This window comes from Talpa europaea, assembly GCF_964194135.1.
Source record: "Talpa europaea genome assembly, chromosome: 3".
NCBI classification, from domain to species: Eukaryota; Metazoa; Chordata; class Mammalia; order Eulipotyphla; family Talpidae; genus Talpa; species Talpa europaea.
Window position 1 is genome coordinate 72,307,696 of NC_140069.1, and position 22,534 is coordinate 72,330,229.

At 42.1% G+C, this 22,534-nt stretch overlaps 1 protein-coding gene across 1 annotated transcript in view; it reads left to right on the forward strand.

Moving 5' to 3' along the window:
- Positions 1-22,534, forward strand: part of GLI3 (GLI family zinc finger 3) — a gene marked incomplete at both ends in the record, with an annotated part of 271,835 nt that overhangs the window by 185,546 nt on the left and 63,755 nt on the right. Inside the window, 5 exons of the mRNA XM_084230035.1 lie at positions 1-147; positions 8,166-8,367; positions 16,464-16,677; positions 17,428-17,541; positions 19,560-19,700. Coding sequence (XP_084086161.1) covers positions 1-147; positions 8,166-8,367; positions 16,464-16,677; positions 17,428-17,541; positions 19,560-19,700 — 818 coding nt within the window. The remainder of the gene's footprint in view (positions 148-8,165; positions 8,368-16,463; positions 16,678-17,427; positions 17,542-19,559; positions 19,701-22,534) is intronic.

The following is a 22,534-nucleotide window of genomic DNA, read 5'->3' on the forward strand; positions in this document are numbered from 1 at the left end:
CCCCCCACGCTGGAGTCAGCCCAGCTGAATACTACCATCAGATGGCCCTGCTGGCCGGCCAGCGCAGCCCCTACGCAGACATCATCCCCTCGGCTGCCACCGCGGGTGCTGGGGCCATCCACATGGAGTACCTGCACGCCATTGATAGTAAGTATGGGGGCTGTTTGCCGTGGGGCTGAGGGTGGCAGGTGCTAGCTCATGAAATGGAGAGGAAGGGGTAAAGATCAGGTGATCATCTTAACTTTCCAACTAGAGTAGGAGGAACCATCAATATCTGGTGTTCTAGGTCCCTTGATTTTCTAGGAAGTGTCCATGGATTTGGCCATCCTGGGTGTTTTGCAACCATCCCAGGCTGGGTAAGTTCATCTTCAGTTCTACCAGGTGAAAAGAGAATTTTGGAGCCTTCTGTAGATTTTTACAGGTCTTTTCTGCTGAACCAGGACAGACAGACCATCTTTCTCTCTCAGCATATCTCTGGCTATCTTCTCTCCTCTGTCCTCCTGCCTCAGAGTGACACAGCCTTTATAGCCCCTGGCCCCTTGGCACAGGTGTCTCTATTTACATATGCACATGCCCGGTGCTCTCTGGGCCCAGGTGTCCATAATTACAGGTGCACCTCATGGCAGGAGGGCAGAAAAAGCCTGGTAACTTCATTTACCCTACAACCCACCCCCTCAACGTTTTTTTGCAGTGCAATTTACACTTTGTTCTTCGTCAGGATTCCCTTGGTCAATGTGGAACACTGTACCCATGACCCGCAAAAATAATACAAACTGTAACATACTGCAAAGTGAATACAACTAATACAACCACATCCAGTTAGATGTTAAGAGTATATGAACCTAGGGACAAAAAGTTAAAGAAGTTATTGGCACCAGCAATGGGAGATGCCTCCCATTTGGCAGTTTATAAGCCAACTTTTTGGTCAAAAGACAACACCATAGCTGGCAACAGTGGCCTCCCAGGTTGCAAGAACTGCATGCGCTTTCCCAGCATAGAGGCATCAGAGGCTCTACATGCAACAAGAAAGGCAAGCTCATAATAGGCCACAAAGTCAACACAAATGTTCCATTTATTCTTGCCTTCTGATCTGCCACTACAGGGAGGTAACACGTGCCCATGGTAGCCACTGCCTAGTCACCATGGTGTTACTTGTAAATCGACCTCCAGGCCACATCTCCAAGGGACGATGGAGGCCTCCCAACACATACAGGGATTCTTTACTGTCCAAGGCCATACCCAGCCCATAGTCTGTCCCAGATCTAACCCAGTCAGGGATGGCAATAAAATATTGTCCTCCTGCTGCTCAAACTCAGGCTTAATCAAAATGTAAAGTCTGTATTTGCAGCTTAATGGGAGCAGAGGTAGAAAGCAGCAACACCTCCACAGGAGCCAGGCCGCCTTTCCTGCACCTCTCGTTTAGTGTCCGCACCAAGCACAATGAATGTCCACTGCTGGCCTTCCCATGAGAAGGCAAACTGGTCTTGACTGTCTCTGGTGCTATAGGTAAAGAGGGCGTTAGCCAGATTGGCTACAAAGATATATGTGCCCAGCTCATGGCTCAGACCAGCCATCAAGTCTGCCCCTGAAGGCTCTGCTATGTGCAAGGGGTGAACTACTCTATTCAACTCACAGTATTCTACCATCACACGCCAAGAGCCATCAGGCTTTTTCACCGGCCGCATGGGCAAATTATAGGGATTATAAATATGGGCAGCACGCACAGTGCCCACTTTCTCCAGCTCTGCTGTTAGGCCTGTAATCTCTTCTTGGCCACCTGGCAGTCCATAGTGTTTAATATTGGTCACTCACCTAGGGACTGGCAGTTGTATGGGCTGATGCCTAGTATGTCCATACCACACTGCCTTTACCACACGTACCCTAAGTCAAAACTCTCCAGCGATGGTTTGTAGCCACAGGCATGGAGCACGTCCACACCCAGGATGTACGCCAGGAGTGATGACACATACACTTTATACCCCTTTGAGGGTAATCGCCAAATCCCCAAGTGTGGTCTCACTGCTGTCACCTTGACTCTCTGGCCTCCACAGCCGTCAGTATAACAAGCAGACCCCTGAACTAAAGCCAGCTCTTTTTCATGTGCACATGGGTACTCATGGATAACAAACTCCGCTTGTGGCCTCTGTTCCCTTCCCGTCCCCTGTGTATGGGTTCCTTGGCCTTCATGCCACCCTATTCAAAAGCAGACAGGGCGGCCTCCGCCCTGGGCCGGGGTCAGCAACAAGTTGTCCTCCAAGCACAATGCATGTGCCTGGGACCTGGAGTTCCCAGCCTCCCCCTTCACAGTATCCCATCTTGTCATGGTGTGAACTCAGATCTCCTCAAAATTGTCTCCGTAGCTCTAACAAATATGCATTGGATTGTGCATGTAATTTAGCGTGATCTATACCTGCTTTCGCCAGATCTGTCCACATCTGGGTACAGGTGACTTTAAGAGGCGTCCTTGCCTTTTTTGACATCCTTTTTGGTTTTTCAACTCCCTGTATTCCCTTCTGAGAGCACCGGCTCTTGACGTCACCCGAGCTGGCTACCATGGTGGTGAATGGCACATATTCAGCCTTTCACTTAGGGTACCAGGATTGCCATAAGGGACCCAAAAGAGCCCGAGGGGGCATTTTTCAATACCACATCCCTCATTCCTGCCGTGAAATGCTTGTCATCAGGGCCATGAGCATTTAAACAGCTTGCTGCATTCCCTGTTCACTAAGTACCCGCACCAGCATGTACTGACGTTCGGCATGTTTGTCACTTCCTCACAGACTCTGGCACATATCATGAATTGGCCCAAACTGTTCATACAGCAGCCACTACCCAATTCAACAAGGAGTTGTCACCCAGGCCACAGTGGCCAGCTGTTCTGTAGCCTCTGTCTAAACAATGGCTACAGGGTCCCTGAGGCCAGTTTCTCCATCACCTGTGTTGTGCAAACCATTGCGTCCACCCCCAGGTCCCACAAGCACAGCAGCCAGGCTGCCAAGGGTTCTCCTGGTTTTTGACGGAACTGTTTGCCCAAGTCCACCAGTTCCACTTGGATGTATGGGCCATTCGTGGTGAACTCCACCATCCCTGGTGGCCCAGCAGCCTGACCCCTGGGGCCATGGGCTGCTGGTGCTTCATTTTCTGAGTCATCACAGGGTGAGGCTGGAGCTCAGGACCAGCCTCCTCTTCCTCTCTGGAGAAGGAATCTGACATCTCTGGATTGGGTGGTCACTCTCTGGATCTCTTCCTCCAGAAACCTCTCATGTTTTCTCTGGGCCTGTGTCTCAACCAGGAATTGCCAGGCCTTGGAGTCTTCTTTCTGCACAGACTCTCGCAGAGCTGTGAGAAAAACCTGTCCCATAGCCCCTGCCGCCTCGTGGGTACTGTGTCTGTCCAAGTCTCTTCTATTCTGCACAGGGCCCGTTCCAACAGCCATAGGGATCTGTCTGTCTCTGGCCATTCATGGGGAGATACCCAATGGGCGAGGAGGCCGGCCACCGAGTACCATCTTTTCATGGCCGGCCACCCCTCAACCCCTCCCCAAGTCTCAGAGGGCTCCATACCTGCTTGCGTCAAACAGTCCTGCCAACTACGACATAGTAGGGCACGCATGCTGAGGGCTCCAGGACTCTCTCTATCCATCTGCCAAATTGATAGTGAACCTGCCCTGTGCACTGGGATTGCTTGTTTCACTCATTCCTCGTTTACCCATGAGCTGGAAAATGCAGGGGATTATAATCTGATAGCCAAAAACAGTCCTGTCCTGATTGTCTTGATAACAAGATAAGGGAATATGTTTCATTACATGGATGCTAGTCATTCCTTCCTTAGTTTTATAGATTTTTATGGTCCAAAAATTGATTTAATTTTTATTTCATTTTTTAAGTTTAATTTTCATTAAAAATTACATTTCACTGAGATCTTCTATCTAGGAAAAATAAAAACCATTTCCACACCAGAAGGAGCTACTTTCAGTTCATGGCAGTGGAAGAAAATAGCATCATTTGCTGCATTTTATGTTACTTATTTTTGTATCTCTTGAGGCTTACGGTGATTCCTTTGGGTTACTTATCTAGACATATAGATAAATGAGCCTATGATTATCACATTTCAGAACATCTAAGAATTCTCATTTATTCAGATTCTTTGAGGTCCATTTGCCAGAAAGTGACCCTGAAGCATCATCAGTGAAATGCACACCAAACTATTCATCCCTGAAAGCCAGAGTCCTTTTCTACAGTTTGTGTTGTTTTCCATTGAGGAATTCATTACCACACACAAAGTAACAGAGTTACATGTTCAGTAGGATTTTTTTTTTTTCAGGCTTTGTAGAATAGAGAGCTTACATTACAGATTCATCATAACCACATTTCAATTAGCGATGTTGGGGGGGAAAAAGTTCAGTGTTATTATGCAAATTAGTTATTTAAAATCGGCAAATAAAGAATTAAAAGAAGAGAGAATCCTTGGAAGGTCAGCAAATATTACCTTCCTCTGTTTGATGAGAATATGTTTAGTCAGGCAGTGGCGGTTTTTATCTAAATAAAGGATGAAGCTACCCTTTTACTTTGTAAAAACTAATTAAAGGAATTTTAATTTGCCAGAGTATATGGTAAATTGATTGTCATTAAGTAGGAATTTAGATGTCCTATCGTTCATCACATAAAGAGAAACCTCCTTTTTCTTTGTCAGAATTTTTTATTAGAATAAACAAAACAATTAACAGAAAGCCAGATTGGAGCGATTTGCGTTGGAACAATGAGATCTCTCCGCTTACATCTGAGGAGGTAGAAGAGTGAGCAGTGAAGAACTGGCTACCTCTCTTGCAGCTGTTCTGCAAATGCTCACCTTGTGTTTTAGCAGTTCCCTTCCACAAAGATTCCTGTTGCTGACCCAAAATTCTGACTCTCTTCCTCGTTATTAGGAGGTTGAAAAGAGTATATTTTAGGGGGCGTAAAGTATTATATTTCTTTCCTCTAAAATAACTGAAAAGCATTTAGTTGGACAGAACATTAGAAGAGTTCCCAGGAATTCAGTTACAGGAAACTTTTTCAGTGGAAAAGCTAAACGATTTTAAATTCCTTCATTCTAAGCGTACTTGAAGGGCAGGGCCGGTGGTGTGTAGCTGGTACTCTGCTCTATCGTTACAGCTCTGCAGAAACCACAACACCTATTTCAGACTCAAATGTGCCAACAGTGGGCACATGTGGGTTTCAGCCAGCTGCGGGATGGGGTGTCTGTATGTTGCAAGTGAGAATGAACAAGTCTATTTTGTGGTTCCAGTTCTTCCTTTCAGGATTAGAGTAACCTTAAAATATAGGGGAGCAGGTAATCCCTAAAAGAAACATTTTAGAGATAAGGACTCATGAAAATCATACTAGTGATATTAGTGAAAAGTGACTTAAATTAGAATATGTCTTGGAGGAAAAATACCAGGGAATTGTACCAACCTGCAAATCTCATGGAAGAGATGAGGGAGACAGAGGTCTCCAGTGTTTTAGAGCATCACACGACCTCTCTAGTTAGTGATTTAAATAACTGGAGGTGCTCCAGGGATAAACTCTACTTAGAATGACCTGTTTCTAACTCTGCCAGTGGTCACTGAGTCACATGGAGCAGGGAAGGTTCTATGGAAGTCGACGATAAGCCTCAGAAGTATTTGGAAGTAGAATGTATTCTTCACTGAGAAAATTCTGTAATGAAATAAGCCTCTCATAGTAAGTAAATGTGAAACATTTATGTGTGAAGCAGCTTCATAATAAAAAAAGATGCTGGATTAAACACTGAAAGATGTGTACATTATCGATAGTGATATTTGTGTACTCAAATACCCTAAATCAGGCTCATAGTGAAACTATTCTAAGTGAAGAAACCCATTTTAAATATGCCTAAAAGACAAATTTGAGTGGTCCAATTTTTGTCTCTCAAATCAGTTTCCAGTATTTACATGTGGATGGTACTGACACTTCAGTTGTAGTTTGTAATTTACTTTGCATTTACTATAAAGCTTAATGTATTTATATAATATTATTTACATTGACTTTCATATCCATCTGTTGAGTTTCATTAAATTGTCTCAAGGCATATTGGACTGTTAACATGTGTCAAAGTGTATCTCTGATGAAGAAAATATTTCCAGTGAATTTTCTGGAGACAAGGAGCCTATAATTTTTTTCTAAAAAGAGGGCTTACCTTCTGGCAGCACTCCTTCTGCCCACTTGTGACTATGCAGGTGCTTCTTTTCACTAGCTCTCTCCTGCAGGGCAGCAGCTTCCTGCCTGCCTGTGACTTGTACCAAGCCGGGACTTCTCTTCATTGACCTCCCTCAGCAGAGGCCGCTTTCCTCATGGCCGCCTGCCTGCAACTATGCAGGCCTCTCTCAGCAAACCTGTTCCTTTGGTGCAGTTCTTCCTGCCTGCTTGTGTCTATGCAAGTGTCTTTTACTTTCCTTCCCCTTTCCCTAATAAACCTACCCTTTAAATATATTTTTTAAAAAAGGGGGCATCCCCCGGTGGTGCAGCGGTTGAGCGCTGGGCTATGAAGCTGCCCGCAGCCTCTGCAGCGCTGGTTCGATTCCTGGCCGCCAGTGAGGGTTCCACATGGCACACAGACCTCTCCTGCTGTGCCCGCTGCTCCCCTCAGCAGTTATTTCGTTAGTCTGCCTGTTCTGTTCCCTGCCCTGTCTCTGGTGAATTCTCTCACCTTCCCGTGCTTCTGACTGTACCCAGTGCTTGTATAAATAAATAAATGAATAAATAAATTCTTAAAAAAAAAAAAGCTTACCTTCTACTTCTGTTACTTGGGTACCACAAAATTGCCATGTCCCTGTAACTAGGTCTACCCATGTTACAAAATAGAAACCTTCCATTATTACTGAAAGGTAGTCATGTTTCATTTGCTCCATATCTAGTGGGATTATGTTCTCATTCTTTCATTACATTTTAGCTAGATGACTCTGTAGTGTAAATGTGACCTTAGAAAAGGCAGGAGTGCACTTGTAAGCCATGTTCACAGCTAAGTTCTGAAATTCAAATTGCCCATATCTACCAAATTAAAAGTAAATAGGTATCCAATTTTTAAGTCTCCCAAGAGGAAAAAAAAAATGCATCGCATGGGTTGGTGTGCTTGTTAGTGTGAGCTACAAACCTCCAAATTAGGACTTCATTGGTGGAATTTCCTTGAAGGCAGAGAATTCTAATAAAAGCATTATTTCAGGGTAGTCTGACTGATGAAGCAAAGTCCAGAGAACCAAAATACACTCATTCTTACAGGGTCCCCCGCCACACCTTCAAAAAATGTGTTAAATCACGTCCCAAGATTTTAAATGTTGCTTGGAATTTATGCTCTTAGAATATGGGGGGTTAGGCGAGGATTCCTCAACACTGGCACTTTTGTGCTCAGATAATTTTCTATCATGGGGAGCTGCCCTATGCATTGTGGGTATTTATCAGTACCCTGGCCTCTACCTTCCACTTGATATGAGTAGCACCCTGTGAATTGTGATAGCCAAAATGTCTCCAGATGTTGTCACATATCCCCTGGGGGCAAAATTACTCCCTGATTGAGAACCATTAATTTAGGATAATGTATTTATCATTTGCTTCAGCAAAGCTTTAAGTATTCCGTGAATCAGATAACTTCAGAAATCCTAGGGAAATGAGGGTATAACTAAGTTGAATTTTTGTCTTGGGATTCAATTCATTTAAATTTTTTTATCTTGGGAACTTCAATTCACTTTTTTCCTCTGCTCTTTGCCTCAAACCGGTATGTGATGAGATGGGGAGAGCGGCTTGTTGTGTGACTCTGGGAACCACTGTCTTTGTCGCTTGTGGTGAATTAATGATGGGAATATCTAAGCAGCCATCAGATTCATAAATCACTAGAAATGGGAGGGATAACACATAAAAGTCTTTCCTTTTTGTTTAGCAATTTATCATTTTGCCTGCACATTAATAAACAGAGCTCCCTCGAGGTAAGCCCCTGGAAGATAAATATTTCTCCCTAATTTCCTCAATTGTAGCCAGTAGATCACGAGTGGGAGAAGAGATACTTGTCACCGCAAGTTGCCCATTTCTTATCCTTCACTTCTTCCACACAGGAGGCAATAAATAACAGGTACAGAGTCCAACCGCAGGTAATCAGGTTCTGTTTTGTTTATATAACAGGCACCAGATTCCCCAGCCCCAGGCTGTCAGCCAGGCCGAGCCGAAAACGCACACTGTCCATATCACCACTGTCCGATCATAGCTTTGACCTTCAGACCATGATAAGGACATCTCCCAACTCCTTGGTGACCATCCTCAATAATTCCCGCAGCAGCTCTTCAGCAAGTGGCTCCTATGGTCACTTATCTGCAAGTGCAATCAGGTATGTGTTTTCCCAAATCCATTATGTTTTTCTTTAATGAACTGTCTGTGCTCAACCGCACCTACACTGGCAGGACTGACTGCGTGTGAGGAAGAACAAAACAACACGCTGCTGAGCCTGACTGGGGATGCAGGTCAAATATCACTACTGTGCACTCAGAGACAATTACTGGCCAAAAATAAATTTTTGTAGACCTTGGGTCAATAGCCCATATAAAGAAGTAGCTATATGATAAAATGGCAAATCTTTTTACCCACATGCCCCTTGCTAATCATAATGCTCGAGGAAAAACTACTTGAAACCTGATTGTGCAATTCAAGCAAGAATATAAGCAGAAATCAAAACACCAGTCATGCTATCAGTCCTGTCTCCCCAAAATTACTACCTGGAGCAAGGGGGAACCTTGAGAGGAAGAAAGGAAAAGGGGACAGCAGGGCTTTCTGTCTGCTACAATGTAAAGGCAGATGGCATTGCCAGGCAGAGTTTTCAGAGAAAGTCCAGCTGAAGAATATTTCCTTGTTTTCTGATTAAGTATTTTTATCTTAATTTGAAAGATCTCTATTTTGATCATCTTCCTTTGCTGCATAGGGAAAGCATTTTGCTACTTTCTTTGCACTATGTCTGCACTTGCATGGGGGGGTACAAGCAGACTTCTGTAAACATGCTTACTATAAAATTCTCCCTGTTAATGGATCAAATTTGGGCTGATGTAGATAAGTGGTGAATTAAAAGTAAGCCAATTTATGAATTTGAGGTATGTTTACAGTGCTTTTTTTTTTTTTTAGCTAATCAGTGTTTTGAACTGTGCTAGTTAACAGTTATTTTAGACATAAAATTAGATCATATGCTAATTAATTAAGTGGCCCTAGTTATAAGTATTAGCTTTCACTTAGTTTTTCGCCAACGATGTAAAAATTCACTTACTAGCAACCCTTTCCAAACTTTAGTTTTTGCAAACTGTGATGATTTTCTTACTTTAAATAGTAGATACTGAAGTTTGTTTTCATTAACTTTACTTTGTTTTTAAATTCTTTTTATTGAGGTAATGTTGGTTTACAACACTGTATGCTTGAGGGGTATAAGTTCACTTCTCTTTAAGTGTTGTTATCAAACTACCACCAAAGCCCTAGCAACTTCTACCATAATCCAGAGGGCCCATTCCCCCTTTACTCCCCACCCCAATAAGGGAGGATTTGTTTATTGTCATATTTTATAAATGGACATTAGCTTTAGCTGCTAACTGTTGGGTCTTTCACAATGAATATATGTATTTGGGAAACTTCAACAGTTTGGGAGGTTGGGGAGAAGAATTAGTAGTATTAACATATCCTGTTTATCAGAAGTGAAAAATAGCATTTTTTTCCCATAATGTTTTCTATTATCGTTTCACTTCTTGTTCAATTATCATAAATGTTCCTTGGCAAACAAACCACTGAGTAAACATTATGAAACTCCATTTTTTATAAGATTTATTTATTTATGCGTACAAGAGCTGGGGTACAGGCCAGAGGCGTGGGGGGTGAGAAGATTTAACAGAGACAGAGTGGGGAACAGAACAGGCAGATTGACAGAAGTACACTGCTGAGGGGAGCAGCGGGCGAGTCAGGAGAGGTCTGCTGCGCCATGTGGGTAGCTCCCTGGCTGGCTGGGTATCGAACTCATGCTGCAGAGGCTGCGGACAGCTTCAATGGTTGCGTCTTAACCCCTTGCGCCACCAGGGAGGCCCTGAAACTCCATTTTGATAGATGCTGTATGCTCTATTTATTTGAATATAGTCAAGGAAGTGTTGAAACATGGGGAAAAGCAAATAACCACGTGATAGCAGTCAGTATGTGTGGAGGAGCCTGAGGGAGTTTTCAGGATGAGCCACTCTAGTCACAGGTATAGGCTTTGGAGTCAGGTGTGTCTGTCCTTAGATCCCAGTTTTGCCACCAGCCAGCTATGGAAACCTCCCTTACCCTTCTGCTCTCTGAAATTGTCTCCACATTTGTAAAGTACAGACAGGACACCTGTCATACTGGAAAGGGACACATTTCATTAAAGCTGTCATGGTTCTGCAGTGCCAGGACGAAGGCACCAGTAGCAGATTCCCAGGAGAACTGATCCTCGTTGTCCACAGACCTGGCCGCGCACTCCGTGATCATCCATCTGGCTCGGAGACGGTGACCCATGTCAGAAATGTGGCCTGACTGCTGTGCACTCTCAGCAGATATCCCCAGGGTCATAGCCCACCACTAGCTGTATCTCAGTTGGCTGGAACTTTGTAATCTGTGACTAGAAATCATAGCATCAAAGTAGTAGAGGTAGCAGTTGGGCACAGTGAAGATATTCACACTGAATTGCCTGTGAGCATTCGTTCCTCTTATTTCTCTTTTATCTTACCTCTTACCCTCAGCACCGTTATCTTGACTCTTTCCAGCACCTAAAGGACTTACATTAGAATATAATGCACAAATGGTCACAGTGCTGTCATAACTTGGGAATTCATCTTCTACTTAGTGAAAGACCTTAGATGATTTCTGTTCATATTTTCTAACATAGTGTTATTGGCACTAGTGGCTAGTCCTTTACTAGAGAAATGCTGGTGTCTTCTTTGTCCTATTTTAAGTTTAATTTTGTGAGATCTAGAAGCTGACTTGAGGAATAGTACGTGATAGAACCAATGGATAACAGGGAACAGGAAGAAACTTGAAGAAATCTAAAATGAGTAGCTAGCTTTCTCTAGAGTGAATGAGGATTTAGGGTGCATACAAGGCAATCACTGTTTCTGTCTCACAGTGATAGGGAGAAGTGTAATGTTATTCTTGCTTTATGACTTTATGCATCAGCAAGGTGAGTCTTTGCCTGGACCTTGGTGGGCATCAATGCCAGACTTTTTAACTTACCCAAATTCATCTGAATTCACATTTTCTTATTTTCCAATACCTGTCTCATCTGCTTCTGGTATTGATAGTGCATAGAGTAATGATATCTGTTAAGTTTCTAAAAATGCTAAACAGTTTAAAGACACATTCAGATTTTTTTTTTTCCAAATGTGATGGTGTCCTCCTTCACATGCAAATAATTCCCAAATAATTGCTCTCCAAAAGGAAGATAGCATTTAACACTCTTTGAAACTCCATGTTTACTTGCTTATTGTAGCTTGCTGTTTGTTTCCCTTCACTGGAATTCAAGTGCTGGGTCACCGGTGGAAGGCTGGGTATGTCTTGCTCACGCCTGTGTTCCCCACTTCACCTCCACATCCGTGCCCAGTCACCTTGACACCACTCAACAGACATTTCTCCAATGAATAGATAAAGGGGCTCTTTAATGAGTAATTAGAATTCTAATCATCATCTTTGCTAAAGGAAGTTTCTGTGTGGTAGATGTGTTGTTCTAGTTTTCAGAAAGTTAGTCTATATGAATAGTACATGGTATGTCCATGGGTTGATAATTATAGAGATGACAGGGTGATTACAGCATGCAGGGATAAAAAGGCAAATGGCGATCTTGAATCCTAATACCATTCTTGTGTTTCTATATTTACTTAAAAATTTAGGCTGCTATAAAAACACAATATAGAACAAATATTTATTCACAAAACCCATTAGCTTATTAAAACAATAAGTTGATTATGTCTAACTTTTTCAAACACAATGTCCAAATGTACATCATATCTAAATGATGACTCAAAAAAAAAAAACACAAACCTCCACATACATGGAAAAATATGCTGTCACATATTTTACTGTCTTAAGAAATAACTATAAATCTATTTGGATGGATGGAAATTACCTGTGAAGGGCCAGGACACCATACACATTTCAGTCAGAGACCTAAAATCCAAATTTTCTTCTTTCCTGCTCCTGAGAAGAAATAAAGAGCACATATTTCATTATTATATTATGACTTTATTGTCCTGGGGGAGCGTTTTTCATAAAGTACTTTTCAAGGAGTACTAGTCTCTAGCTGTTCCTTTAAATACTCTAGCAAACTGCATCTGGCCATTTGGAATGCACATTTGCATATTGACAGGTCCATGTCTGGGACTATTGAGCCCATATTCTTCAGATTTATGACCTTAGCATTTCTGGTTTTTCCCCTATTCTACTTACTTTTAGGCCCTTATTTCAAGAGGCCTGTTACTGTGTTACCGCATTGCTTGGGAAGAATTGGGCCATCTAACATAAAAACCCCTAATATTGTTTACACATAGATAGCAGTTAAACATAGATAGCAGTTATAAGTCGTATTCTCACAAATGTTTTGTTTTTTAATTTGCTCCGTCTTCTATATAGTCACTTAGAAAAGAAACAAAAGCTGTAAGAATAGTTTTATATTTTATTGAATGTTAAGTGAAGACAGTTCAGAAATCAGTATGTAAAATTAATGTCTCTTTGAGTGATCCATCAGGAGGAATAGGGTGAACAGAAATATAAAAACTTTGAGGTAATAAATCTCAGGTAGACCAGGTTTCAGACTAGACTGCATCCTTCTTCAGAGATGGAAGGTATTTATAAAACTTTTCAACAACAATAATGCTTTTTATTTCTAGGAAATTATGGAATGAATACACAAACTCTTTGGGGTCTGTAATGATGAGTTTACTTAAAAAAAAGTTTCATCCTCTCTAACTTGCAAGTCTGTCTCAGCTTCTCAAGTTCTGCAGAAAGAATTGAATTTATTAAACATTAGCTTTGTTTAAGCAATACTGTTCATAGACACATTCAAAGTAGAGTTTTCAGAGGAAAGCATCTCTTTCTTGGAAGTGAGTGCTGAGAGAGTAGTTAGAAGAATGATTGCCCTCAAAGGTGCCCATGTGGTCATCTTCGGGAACTGTGAACATGTAGCCTTACATGGCACTTGGAATTTTGCAGCTGTAATTAATTAAAGGGCTTTGAGATGAGGAAGCTCTCCTGGATTGTTCAGGTGGACAAGGTATGATCACAGGGTCCATATTAGAGGCAGGCAGAGGGGTCAGAGTTAGAGTCAGAGTAGAAAGTCGGAGTGGCAGTGGTGGGGGCCCAGGATGTAGGTAGCCTGTGGAATCTGGAACAGGCAAGGTGCCTGGACGCTACAGAAGCCCCACTTGAGTCTTCTGATCCCAGAGCTAGAACATGATAAGTGTCTCTTGTTTTAAGTCACTACTTTTGTCCAACTTGTTGCAGAGGCAATTGGAAATGAATACATGGACGCTGTACAGTCACTCATTGACGTAATATTCAGTTTCTGCTATGTGCCAGGCAGTGTTTCTGGCACTAGATGCCAGGACCAAGCTTTCCTTGGACCTGACATTCCAGAGTGGGAGAGAGAATATGGTTTCAGAAAATGTCCTGTGCTATGTTAAGAATTGTCAAACAATAGAGAATGGTGGGTGAGAAGCTGCAGAACACACTCGTTTTAATGGTGGCATCAGAGGATCTCAGGAAGCCTCCCTGTCTGAGAATGTGCATTTAAGGTGGGATCCAGTGACAATATGGAGGTAACCATGCTGAGATCTGGAAGGACACTGCAATTACTGACAAGCAGAGTGACCACCAAGGGTCATCATTCTTGCCTTCTATGTGCTATGGCCATTGTCTAGACCCTGATTCTTCCTCCAAACCTTCCTGAGAACTCTGCTGGCTGTACTGAGCAAAGGAACCTTGGCTCCCAACTCTGTACACCAGTGCTATGACAGAGCCAAGACCTTCTGCTTCTGTCATTGAATTCTAAATCAGCTTTGTGACCTGTAGGCTGTGTGCATCTCTCAGCTCTGCCCATGGAAGAGAGAGCATTTCCTTACAGGCTCATTGTGGATAAGCAGTGAAGGTTGAAAAGCATTTGTCTGCTCTGTGTATATTCTCATATCACTTACAGTCTAATAGTTGATATGGATTTTAGAAAATGTTCCTTCATGCCTCTTGGTTTTACCAGCAATAAAGGGACCCTGAAAGGGCACATTCGTCAAATGTATTGAAAGCCTTCACCGCTCCATTCCATGTCTGCTCAAGTCAGAGAGAAGTATCTGAGGGCAGGTTCAATGTGGAGCCTCTCTTCTGTCTTCTCACCTTCAGCTCTGTAAAAGTAAAAATGGCCCTGTTCTTCCTGACTCTTGGCATTTGTAAATTGCTTATATAGACAATTGAGGGCTTCTTCTGCCTTATGAAACGTTTTCTTTAGTAGTCTTGATTCTTAATTGGGTAGGTCCTGGCTTTTTGAATCCCCAAATACTGAGCCTCCCAGAATCAGAGCCATCAATGACCTGAGGGACACTTTCCCAAGCCTGCAGGCCCATGCAGTTCTGGAAAGGTATGTGGAGGATGCCACATTGTAAATATATGTCTAGTGCGGTCTTTTATTTCTTGTTATTTTTTTTAATGACCAGGATAAGGTAGCTACACCTAGTAATATTCATTCACCAAAAGGAAAAGGGGGGTGTGTTAAATCATTGTGGTTTTTGATGAATGGCTTGTACACTGAAAAATAAATTGGACAAACTGGCATAGAGCTCAGTGAACATGAAATCAGCTATTAGAAGAAAGCTTGTGAACAAATTCTGAGGCAGATATGCATCTTTTGATTAATGCCCTATCAATCATCCACACAGCTACCTTAGCTAAGTCTTGCTGTAATCATTCATGGTTGCTTTCGGAAACACTGGCAGAGAACTATAGCACTGCAGAAGCGGAATATTATTACTGATTTCTCTCTAACTTACTGTGAACAATGACTGTTTTCACCATGTTTCTGCTTTCTTTTATTAAAGAAATACAATACAGAATGAAAGGAGTTCCTCCAAGCCTGGTGAAATTCTCCTAGGGTATTCTTAATGATATTCAGTCTTAAATGGGCAAGCTATTGTAATGCAAGGTTCTCTGTAGGAATAATAGTAATGTAATCCCATTGAAGCTGCCTTTATGGATTGTATCAAATAGGCAAAATGTGTAGTCACATTAATGAATGGTGTATATCTTTGGAATTATTACTTAAATTTGTTGAAATGGTTTGATTTTGTTATTGTAATTATTATATTCTCAGTTAATGCGCTTAAAGGCAATAGTAATTAACCCACTAGATTGGAAATTTTCATGAATTCTACCTTTGACATTACAAGAAACTCTGATTCTTTCTGGGTATTACACAGCAGGATGAGGGGAATATATATCATCTTTTTAATGATTATTATTTAAGAAAGAAATTTTCATGAATGCAATTATAATTTTCATGCATTTTTAAGTCATTGGCAAATTCCTTAAGAACACTTCATTCTTTTAAGAGGATTTGATTCCTAAACTATGCTGGCATAAAGAATGATTTGGCACTGCCGATAGTCGATAAATCTTGAGGTAATAGTGCAGCTTCCTCAGAACTTACGGTAGCCTGGGAAATCCTGTGGCATAATGAAGTGGTGACAGGCATTAGCATGTATAATGGGCTTTAATAGACATTTAATGCTGTTTAGCTGGAAGAGGGAGCTGTGCTCTCCCATTGGAATATTCCTCCATCGAAGCCCATTGATCACTGATTTCGGCTGGGAGAGGTTAATCCATCAGCTTCTGTAACCAGACGGCACTGATGGAAATTCTTTAGGTGGCATTCTGGATGAACCAAGCTTTCCATCTTTACAAACAAATGAGTGATATGACAAGCATGGTGTTCAAAACACATTTAACCAATTGATTTTCTTTCCTCTTGTAATAAGATCTGGAGACATATGAAGGTACGCACTGTGAGCTGAGATTAAAGGAATTGTTCCATATACAGGAACATACGGAACTGGGAGCCAATAAAAGTACTATAAAGCATGTAGTCACCCATTCTCTTTTTTATATAAAGTTTGTTATTGCAATAAATAGTCGTTATTGAACTGATGCCTTTTGTTTCCATTCTGCTGAATCTTACTTCTGGCCTGTGTGTACATGCGCACACAGTCATCTTGTCTTAGCCGTTATCCGTCTCTTGGAAGTTTTCAAGATTTCATCAGTAATTGTTTTTCCCTTCTAATTTAAACTGATGGATCAGATATGACTTGGGGTGTTAAAACTTGGTCCACAGGGGCAAACGTCGTGGTTATGCATTTGCGACAGTCTGCATTCCCTATAAGTGATGTTTACTCTTTATTTCCCCACACGCAGCCCTGCCTTGAGCTTCACCTACCCTTCTGCACCAGTGTCTCTCCACATGCATCAGCAAATCTTAAGCCGACAACAGAGCTTAGGTTCTGCCTTTGGACACAGTCCTCCGCTCATCCACCCCGCCCCAACTTTTCCAACACAGAGGCCTATTCCAGGGATCCCTGCAGTTCTGAACCCCGTGCAGGTCAACTCTGGCCCTTCCGAGTCCACACAGGTGAGAGACAACCCGGCGAGCTTGTCTGTCATGGTAAATGGTGGAGGGTCCATGCCACCGTGCCCTTGGCACCTTCATGGCTTCCCCACGGTAGCCTGTCTTCCTAAACCAGGGCTCCCATTGTCACTTTTGTGAATCTGTGATATAGGTGCTTCTCATTAAACAGCAGCCTCTTCCTCCAGAGTCATTTTATCCTCAGTGGAAAAGCGGACCACTTCACTCTGAGCTGGGGATGTCTATAAATCCACTCGATTAAATATGTTGCCTGAGTGTATTGTTCTCATTTGGTCACTGTCCCCTGGCGCTTAGAATCATAAGATGCTTCACAGTAAGAATAAAACTGCTGTGCCCTCTGTTGCAGTCTCCACACGGATATGTGCACGGGGAAGAATCTGGTTGCTCTTAATTAAAGAACTTTGCAAGACATTCTTGTTTGTGTCGTGTCCACCTTACAAGATTGCTCTTTGGAACACACCAGTGAAGTTTGGGAAAGCCCAGAACCCCGGCTCCCTTGTTCCAGCTTTAAAAAGGCACAGGGATTTTATATTCATAGGCAAAAACAAGGAATACATACTTCATTATGTATTTTCTTGCTTTGAACACATTTTCTGAACTTGGTGATGGGTAGTCTCAAGAACTATCAGGTCCTAGTGCCAAATTAGCTTTTTTCTATCGAGCTGCCTATTTTGCCATGAACCCACATAATGATCAAAATCTCATTTCTGTCTTTGCCACTGTAAATGTGATCAGCACAAGCCCACAAGTGAGTCTGCAGTGAGCAGCACCGGGGATCTGATGCACAACAAGCGTTCCAAGATCAAACCCGATGAGGACCTCCCAAGCCCGGGGCCACGGGGCCAGCAGGTGAGGCCCTGGGCTTCCTGCCCTGTGTTCTTGGCTGTGGCTATATGACCTACCTCATTTGTTTCTCTAGCTCATCAGCAAAAACAAGAAATGCAGGAAGCTGTTTGGGGTGCAAACTATAGTTCATAAACAGTCAGTTTAATTTGTTACCGATGGAGACGTGACCAGACTTCAGTCCTCATCCCTGATCTTTACCTTAATTACTGAGTCCCTGGTCCCAAATCTGACTGGGCAGAGCTAGTGATATTCCTGATGGTACTCAAGTTCTCATTTCTCTTATTTTGCCACTTTTCACTTGCCAGGGGAGCCTGGAGCACCAGGAGGGATCAAAGCACAGCTCATCTAACCTAAGGCTGCTTAGATTCTGGTCCTTTACCCAGAATCCTGAAATAAGGAAATTAGAACTTCTAGTTGGGGCCCTACTTTTCCTCATTAGACCTTCTGAGCCTCAGTTTAAAAGTGTGTAGATCATGCCATAAGCCATCTTGTAGGGCCCCTATGCAGGATCCAGACAGGAGCTCATTTACTCTTGAGATTGAAGGGTTTGGATGTCCATGAAAATGAACTGCATTAGCTTAAACATCAGCTGCCATAGCCTGAATTTCTTTTATACCCAGAGCTCTGAGAATGGACTGGATGAGTATTCTGGGTTCTTAAATCCATCCTTCTTGGGTTTTGCTAATCACCAACTCTGCTGGTCTACCTAAGGCCTTGTCTGTGATTTCTGACATTTAGCCCCAGATTAGAACCTGAGTCTATATACCTAATTCTCTCCCAGCCCTCTGGGACTTCTTTGTGTTTTCATTGATGTGAAGCTACCTTAGAAGACAATAAAAGACAGCTGCCAAGCTTTTTTTTTTTTTTTTTTTAATATTTTTCTTCTTCTTTTTTTTTTTTTTTTTTAAGATTTATTTATTTGGGCCTCCCTGGTGGCTCAGTGGTTGAGCACTGGGTTGTGAAGCTGCCCGCAGCCTCTGCAGCACCGGTTCGATCCCCGGCTGCTCCCCGGCCGCAGCAGGAGGGTCCCACATGGCGCGCAGACCTCTCCTGCCGCCCGCTGCTCCCCTCAGCAGTGTACTTCGGTCCTTCTGCCTGTTCTGCTCCCTGCTCTAGGCTCTGGTGAATTCTCTCACCCTCCTGCACTTCTGACTGTTCCCAGTCAGAAGCACGAGAGGGTGAGAGAATTCACCACAGCCCGAGCAGGGAGCAGAACAGGCAGACTGACGAAATACACTGCTGAGGGGAGCAGCAGGCGCCACGGCAGGAGAGGTCTGCGCGCCATGTGGGACCCTCCCCAGCGGGCGGGGATCGAACTGGCGCTACAGAGGCTGCGGGCAGCTCCGCAGCCCAGCACTAAACTGCTGCGCCACCAGGGGAGGCCCAGCTGTCAAGCTTTTGATGCTGTGGTTCTTGGGCAGTGAGCGTATCTTTGGAGGAAGAAGTTGAAGCAGGATGTCACCATTTCTCTAAAATTCACATAGTGCTTCTTTCAGCCTCCAACAGCAAGGAAAGCAGAATAAGAGTCACCAATAAACCAATTCCCTGAATTCCAAAACTTGAAAATAAACCAGTTATTATACTGAGAAGAATTGAGCTAGAAAAAACAACCAGTCTTTTGATTTAAGACTAGATGACTTGGTTTACTTGCTTCTCTCGTGGGATGACATTTTAGTTGTTTTCAGCTTTGTATACAAGACAGCAAAGTTTGGTCTCAACATCTTATTATCTTTATTATGGTTTAGGCTGTTTTCTTAAAACACAAGTTAACATCTCTAAAGAGGATGTGTTTGGTAAATCTGGAAAAAAAAGTACACAAAGGATTCTATACATTTGATGTCATCAATTCTCAAAACTCAGTTCATGGACCTAGGCTCCATTTTCTTTTCAGTGAACGATTGCATTAGGAGGAAGACCAAGCTCTGCCAGGTTTTTATGTTCTCTTCCTGTGTTGTATCCTATTGTGTCTGAATTTTCGCTCTCTCCTTCCTCTCCCCCCACCCCCACCCTCTGCCTTTCAGGAGCAGCCAGAAGGAACAACCCTGGTGAAGGAGGAAGGGGACAAAGATGAAAGCAAGCAGGAGCCTGAAGTCATCTATGAGACAAACTGCCACTGGGAAGGCTGCACCAGGGAGTTTGACACCCAGGAGCAGCTGGTGCACGTAAGTGAATGGAGCTCAGGAACCGGGCTTTACAACTATGTGACCTTTTCCACGGGGTCAGCTTCCCTGACCCTGCGCTGAGTCAAGTTTCTTAGCTAGCAGCATTGCAAACTGGAGAGGGCTTTATGACTTTCTGAGAATAAAGAAAACTCTGAGCTACGGTGCTTGACCTGTTCAGTCAGCTAAAGCTTAGTGTAAAATTCAATAAAGTCTTCAATAGAGAGTGTAATGACTCTGATCCTGTAAGCCAGAAAACACTATTTTGAGTTAGCGACTTTGATGGTTATTGAGTAATAGTAAGCTGGACATGAATTATTATTAACCTTTTAACCAAGTTTGATTCTCCTTTCCAAGACCCAGTAACAATAGAAAACATTGAAGAAGTGGGGGATTCCTGGTTTTTGTTCTACTTTCTCTTGCAGCCCCTCAACAGCTAAGAACTCTTCCATTGTTTCACATGGTGGTTGATTCTCTGTGAAGATGCTGGGGGTAAATTATTACCAAAGTTTCTTGAGGCAACCCTTGCAAATAGTTTCATGGAAAAAGCTGTATGTTTTTTACAAGTCTGTTTAATGACGTACATTTTTGAAAGCTGCTGGTGGAATGATTGAGAACCATTCTTTTCTCTTGTGCTCCTTTGTATGATTTCCAAACATGCAGTGACCTTTCCCGCCCCCGTATACCTGTGCCTCCCTTAGGAGCCACATTTCCTTTACCAGAGCTTCATTTTACCCTCTGCTTTCTCTTAGGTCAGTGGAGTCTTCCTGGTAAATGGGACTAGGGACAACTGAGATGGAAGGGCATTAAGATATTTAAGAATAAAAAGCTATAGTTTACATGCTCTGTGTGGAAGCACAGGGGCCCGTTAAGAAAATATGGAATGTTTGCTAAGTGTAGCATTTTCATAAGCTTTCAGTGTGACAGAAAATCAGTGCTTTTGTTATGATTACCATGGCCCCACCATCATATACACACATTCACCCCATACACAAACTTAGTCTCACTCCTTTCTCTTCCTTATTTTTAGACAACCCTTATTCTTGACAACTCTCCTCCATTTAAGCACCAAAATTACAAAATTCATTACATATCCCACATGTTTCGTAGCCATATGAGCTTTTGAAGAGTGTCTTCTGCAACGTGGCCCATCCTATATAGTATGTTCCATACACTGCAGTTACATTTTAGTGTTAAATACGCTTTGCCAGGTTTGGCGATCCATTATATACAGAATGCTTTGGGGATTTAACATGACATTAGCTTCTCTCCCCCTCCCCCATTTTTTTTTAATCATTTCTCCTTGTAATTGTATGGGAAAAAATTATAGATTTCTCAGCAGAACAAGAAACTGGAAGCCAAATGTTTTTAATTAAGGTATAGTTCCAGATTTTTCCATGAACTTAATTTGATGCAAGTGTTATTTTTAAGCCAAGACTGACTTAATGGCTCTTTATTCTTGCTGGCTGTTTTAATGGAAACCACAGGCATTATAATATGAAGGTGGACCAAAAAACCTGGATTTTTTTTTTTTTTTTTTAGTGTAGGGACATAGTCTCAAAGAATGGAGCCTGCTAGGAGTACTCTTAGTGGTATAATGAGTGAACAATTAAATGGAGGACAATTGCTTTTATAAAAGCTGTCATCATAAAGAGATGTTGGCAGTGCTATTTGCTTTTTAAATGGTCTGCTGAGAGATCACACCATGTCATGATGCCTTTTCTGTGGATAAGTCATTGCTGTTTCCAAGCAGTGCTGTGGTTGGGATTCAGCCATTACATGAGAAATGAAAGAGGTGCTTATTCTAAGTCTACATCACGTACTTCTCTTTAGAGGACAGACTCGAGGTAACATTTTGGGGCATGTGGTAATAACCTTTTTTGCTACCTACTTAATGCAGAAGCTTTTGACAAAAGCAACTGTTGCAGGTATCTGTATGTACTCTCAGTTTCAAAAGGTTTCAGGTATGCATGATGTTTTAACAGAGAGATCTGAGTAATTTCAAAGTAAGGCTGCTTACACTGCCATCTAAATGACCACCACGTTATTTGTTTTATCAAAATGATCTTTAAAATATTTAAATGTATACATATGTGATGGAATTTTTAAAAATTCCAAATCAGCTAAAAGAAATTCATGTCAGGATTAGAAGAAAATTCAGTATATTACCTTTGTGATAATTAATTTTAGCCCAACATCTATTATTTGAATAAATTAAATTAAGTGAATTAAAAATTATAATTTGTAACCACATAAATAAAGGACCTGGTTTATATCACTTACTTTTCACCTTTTTACTCATTGTCTGAACTGTGGAAATTCTGAGTTTGTCCATTTAAATTGGATTTATTTTGTAGGACATAGCAGTTTCTTCTTACTCATGGGTGTGTGTAGTAGCGTTAGCAGTGACCTGGTATAAAATGGAGAGTTTATTTTTTGTTGATTGAATGAGTAGCTGCTTCAAGTTTGCCTAATTACTTTAATGGTAAATGGAAAAAATACTAGTAGCAAAATCCACATTTTGGGGAACAGACGGAAGCATTAACTATTTCTGTTACTGCGACTTTACTGAGAGAGAAGACGTTTTGTGAATTAGTTAGTTGAATTCTCATGCTACATACAACCAAGAGGCAAGGTGTTAAACCATTCTGATGCTGTACCTTATTTATAGCCATGACCCATTCTTTTTTCCCTCTTACAGTTAATAGAAAGATTCATGATTCTTCATGGTTGTCTATCTAATGTCTGACAGTCCCGACTGCCTGCTAAAGCAAGTCACTATCTATAATTGATATCCTTCCGTGGAATAGGGTGCTGGCTGCAATTGAAGGGCTTTG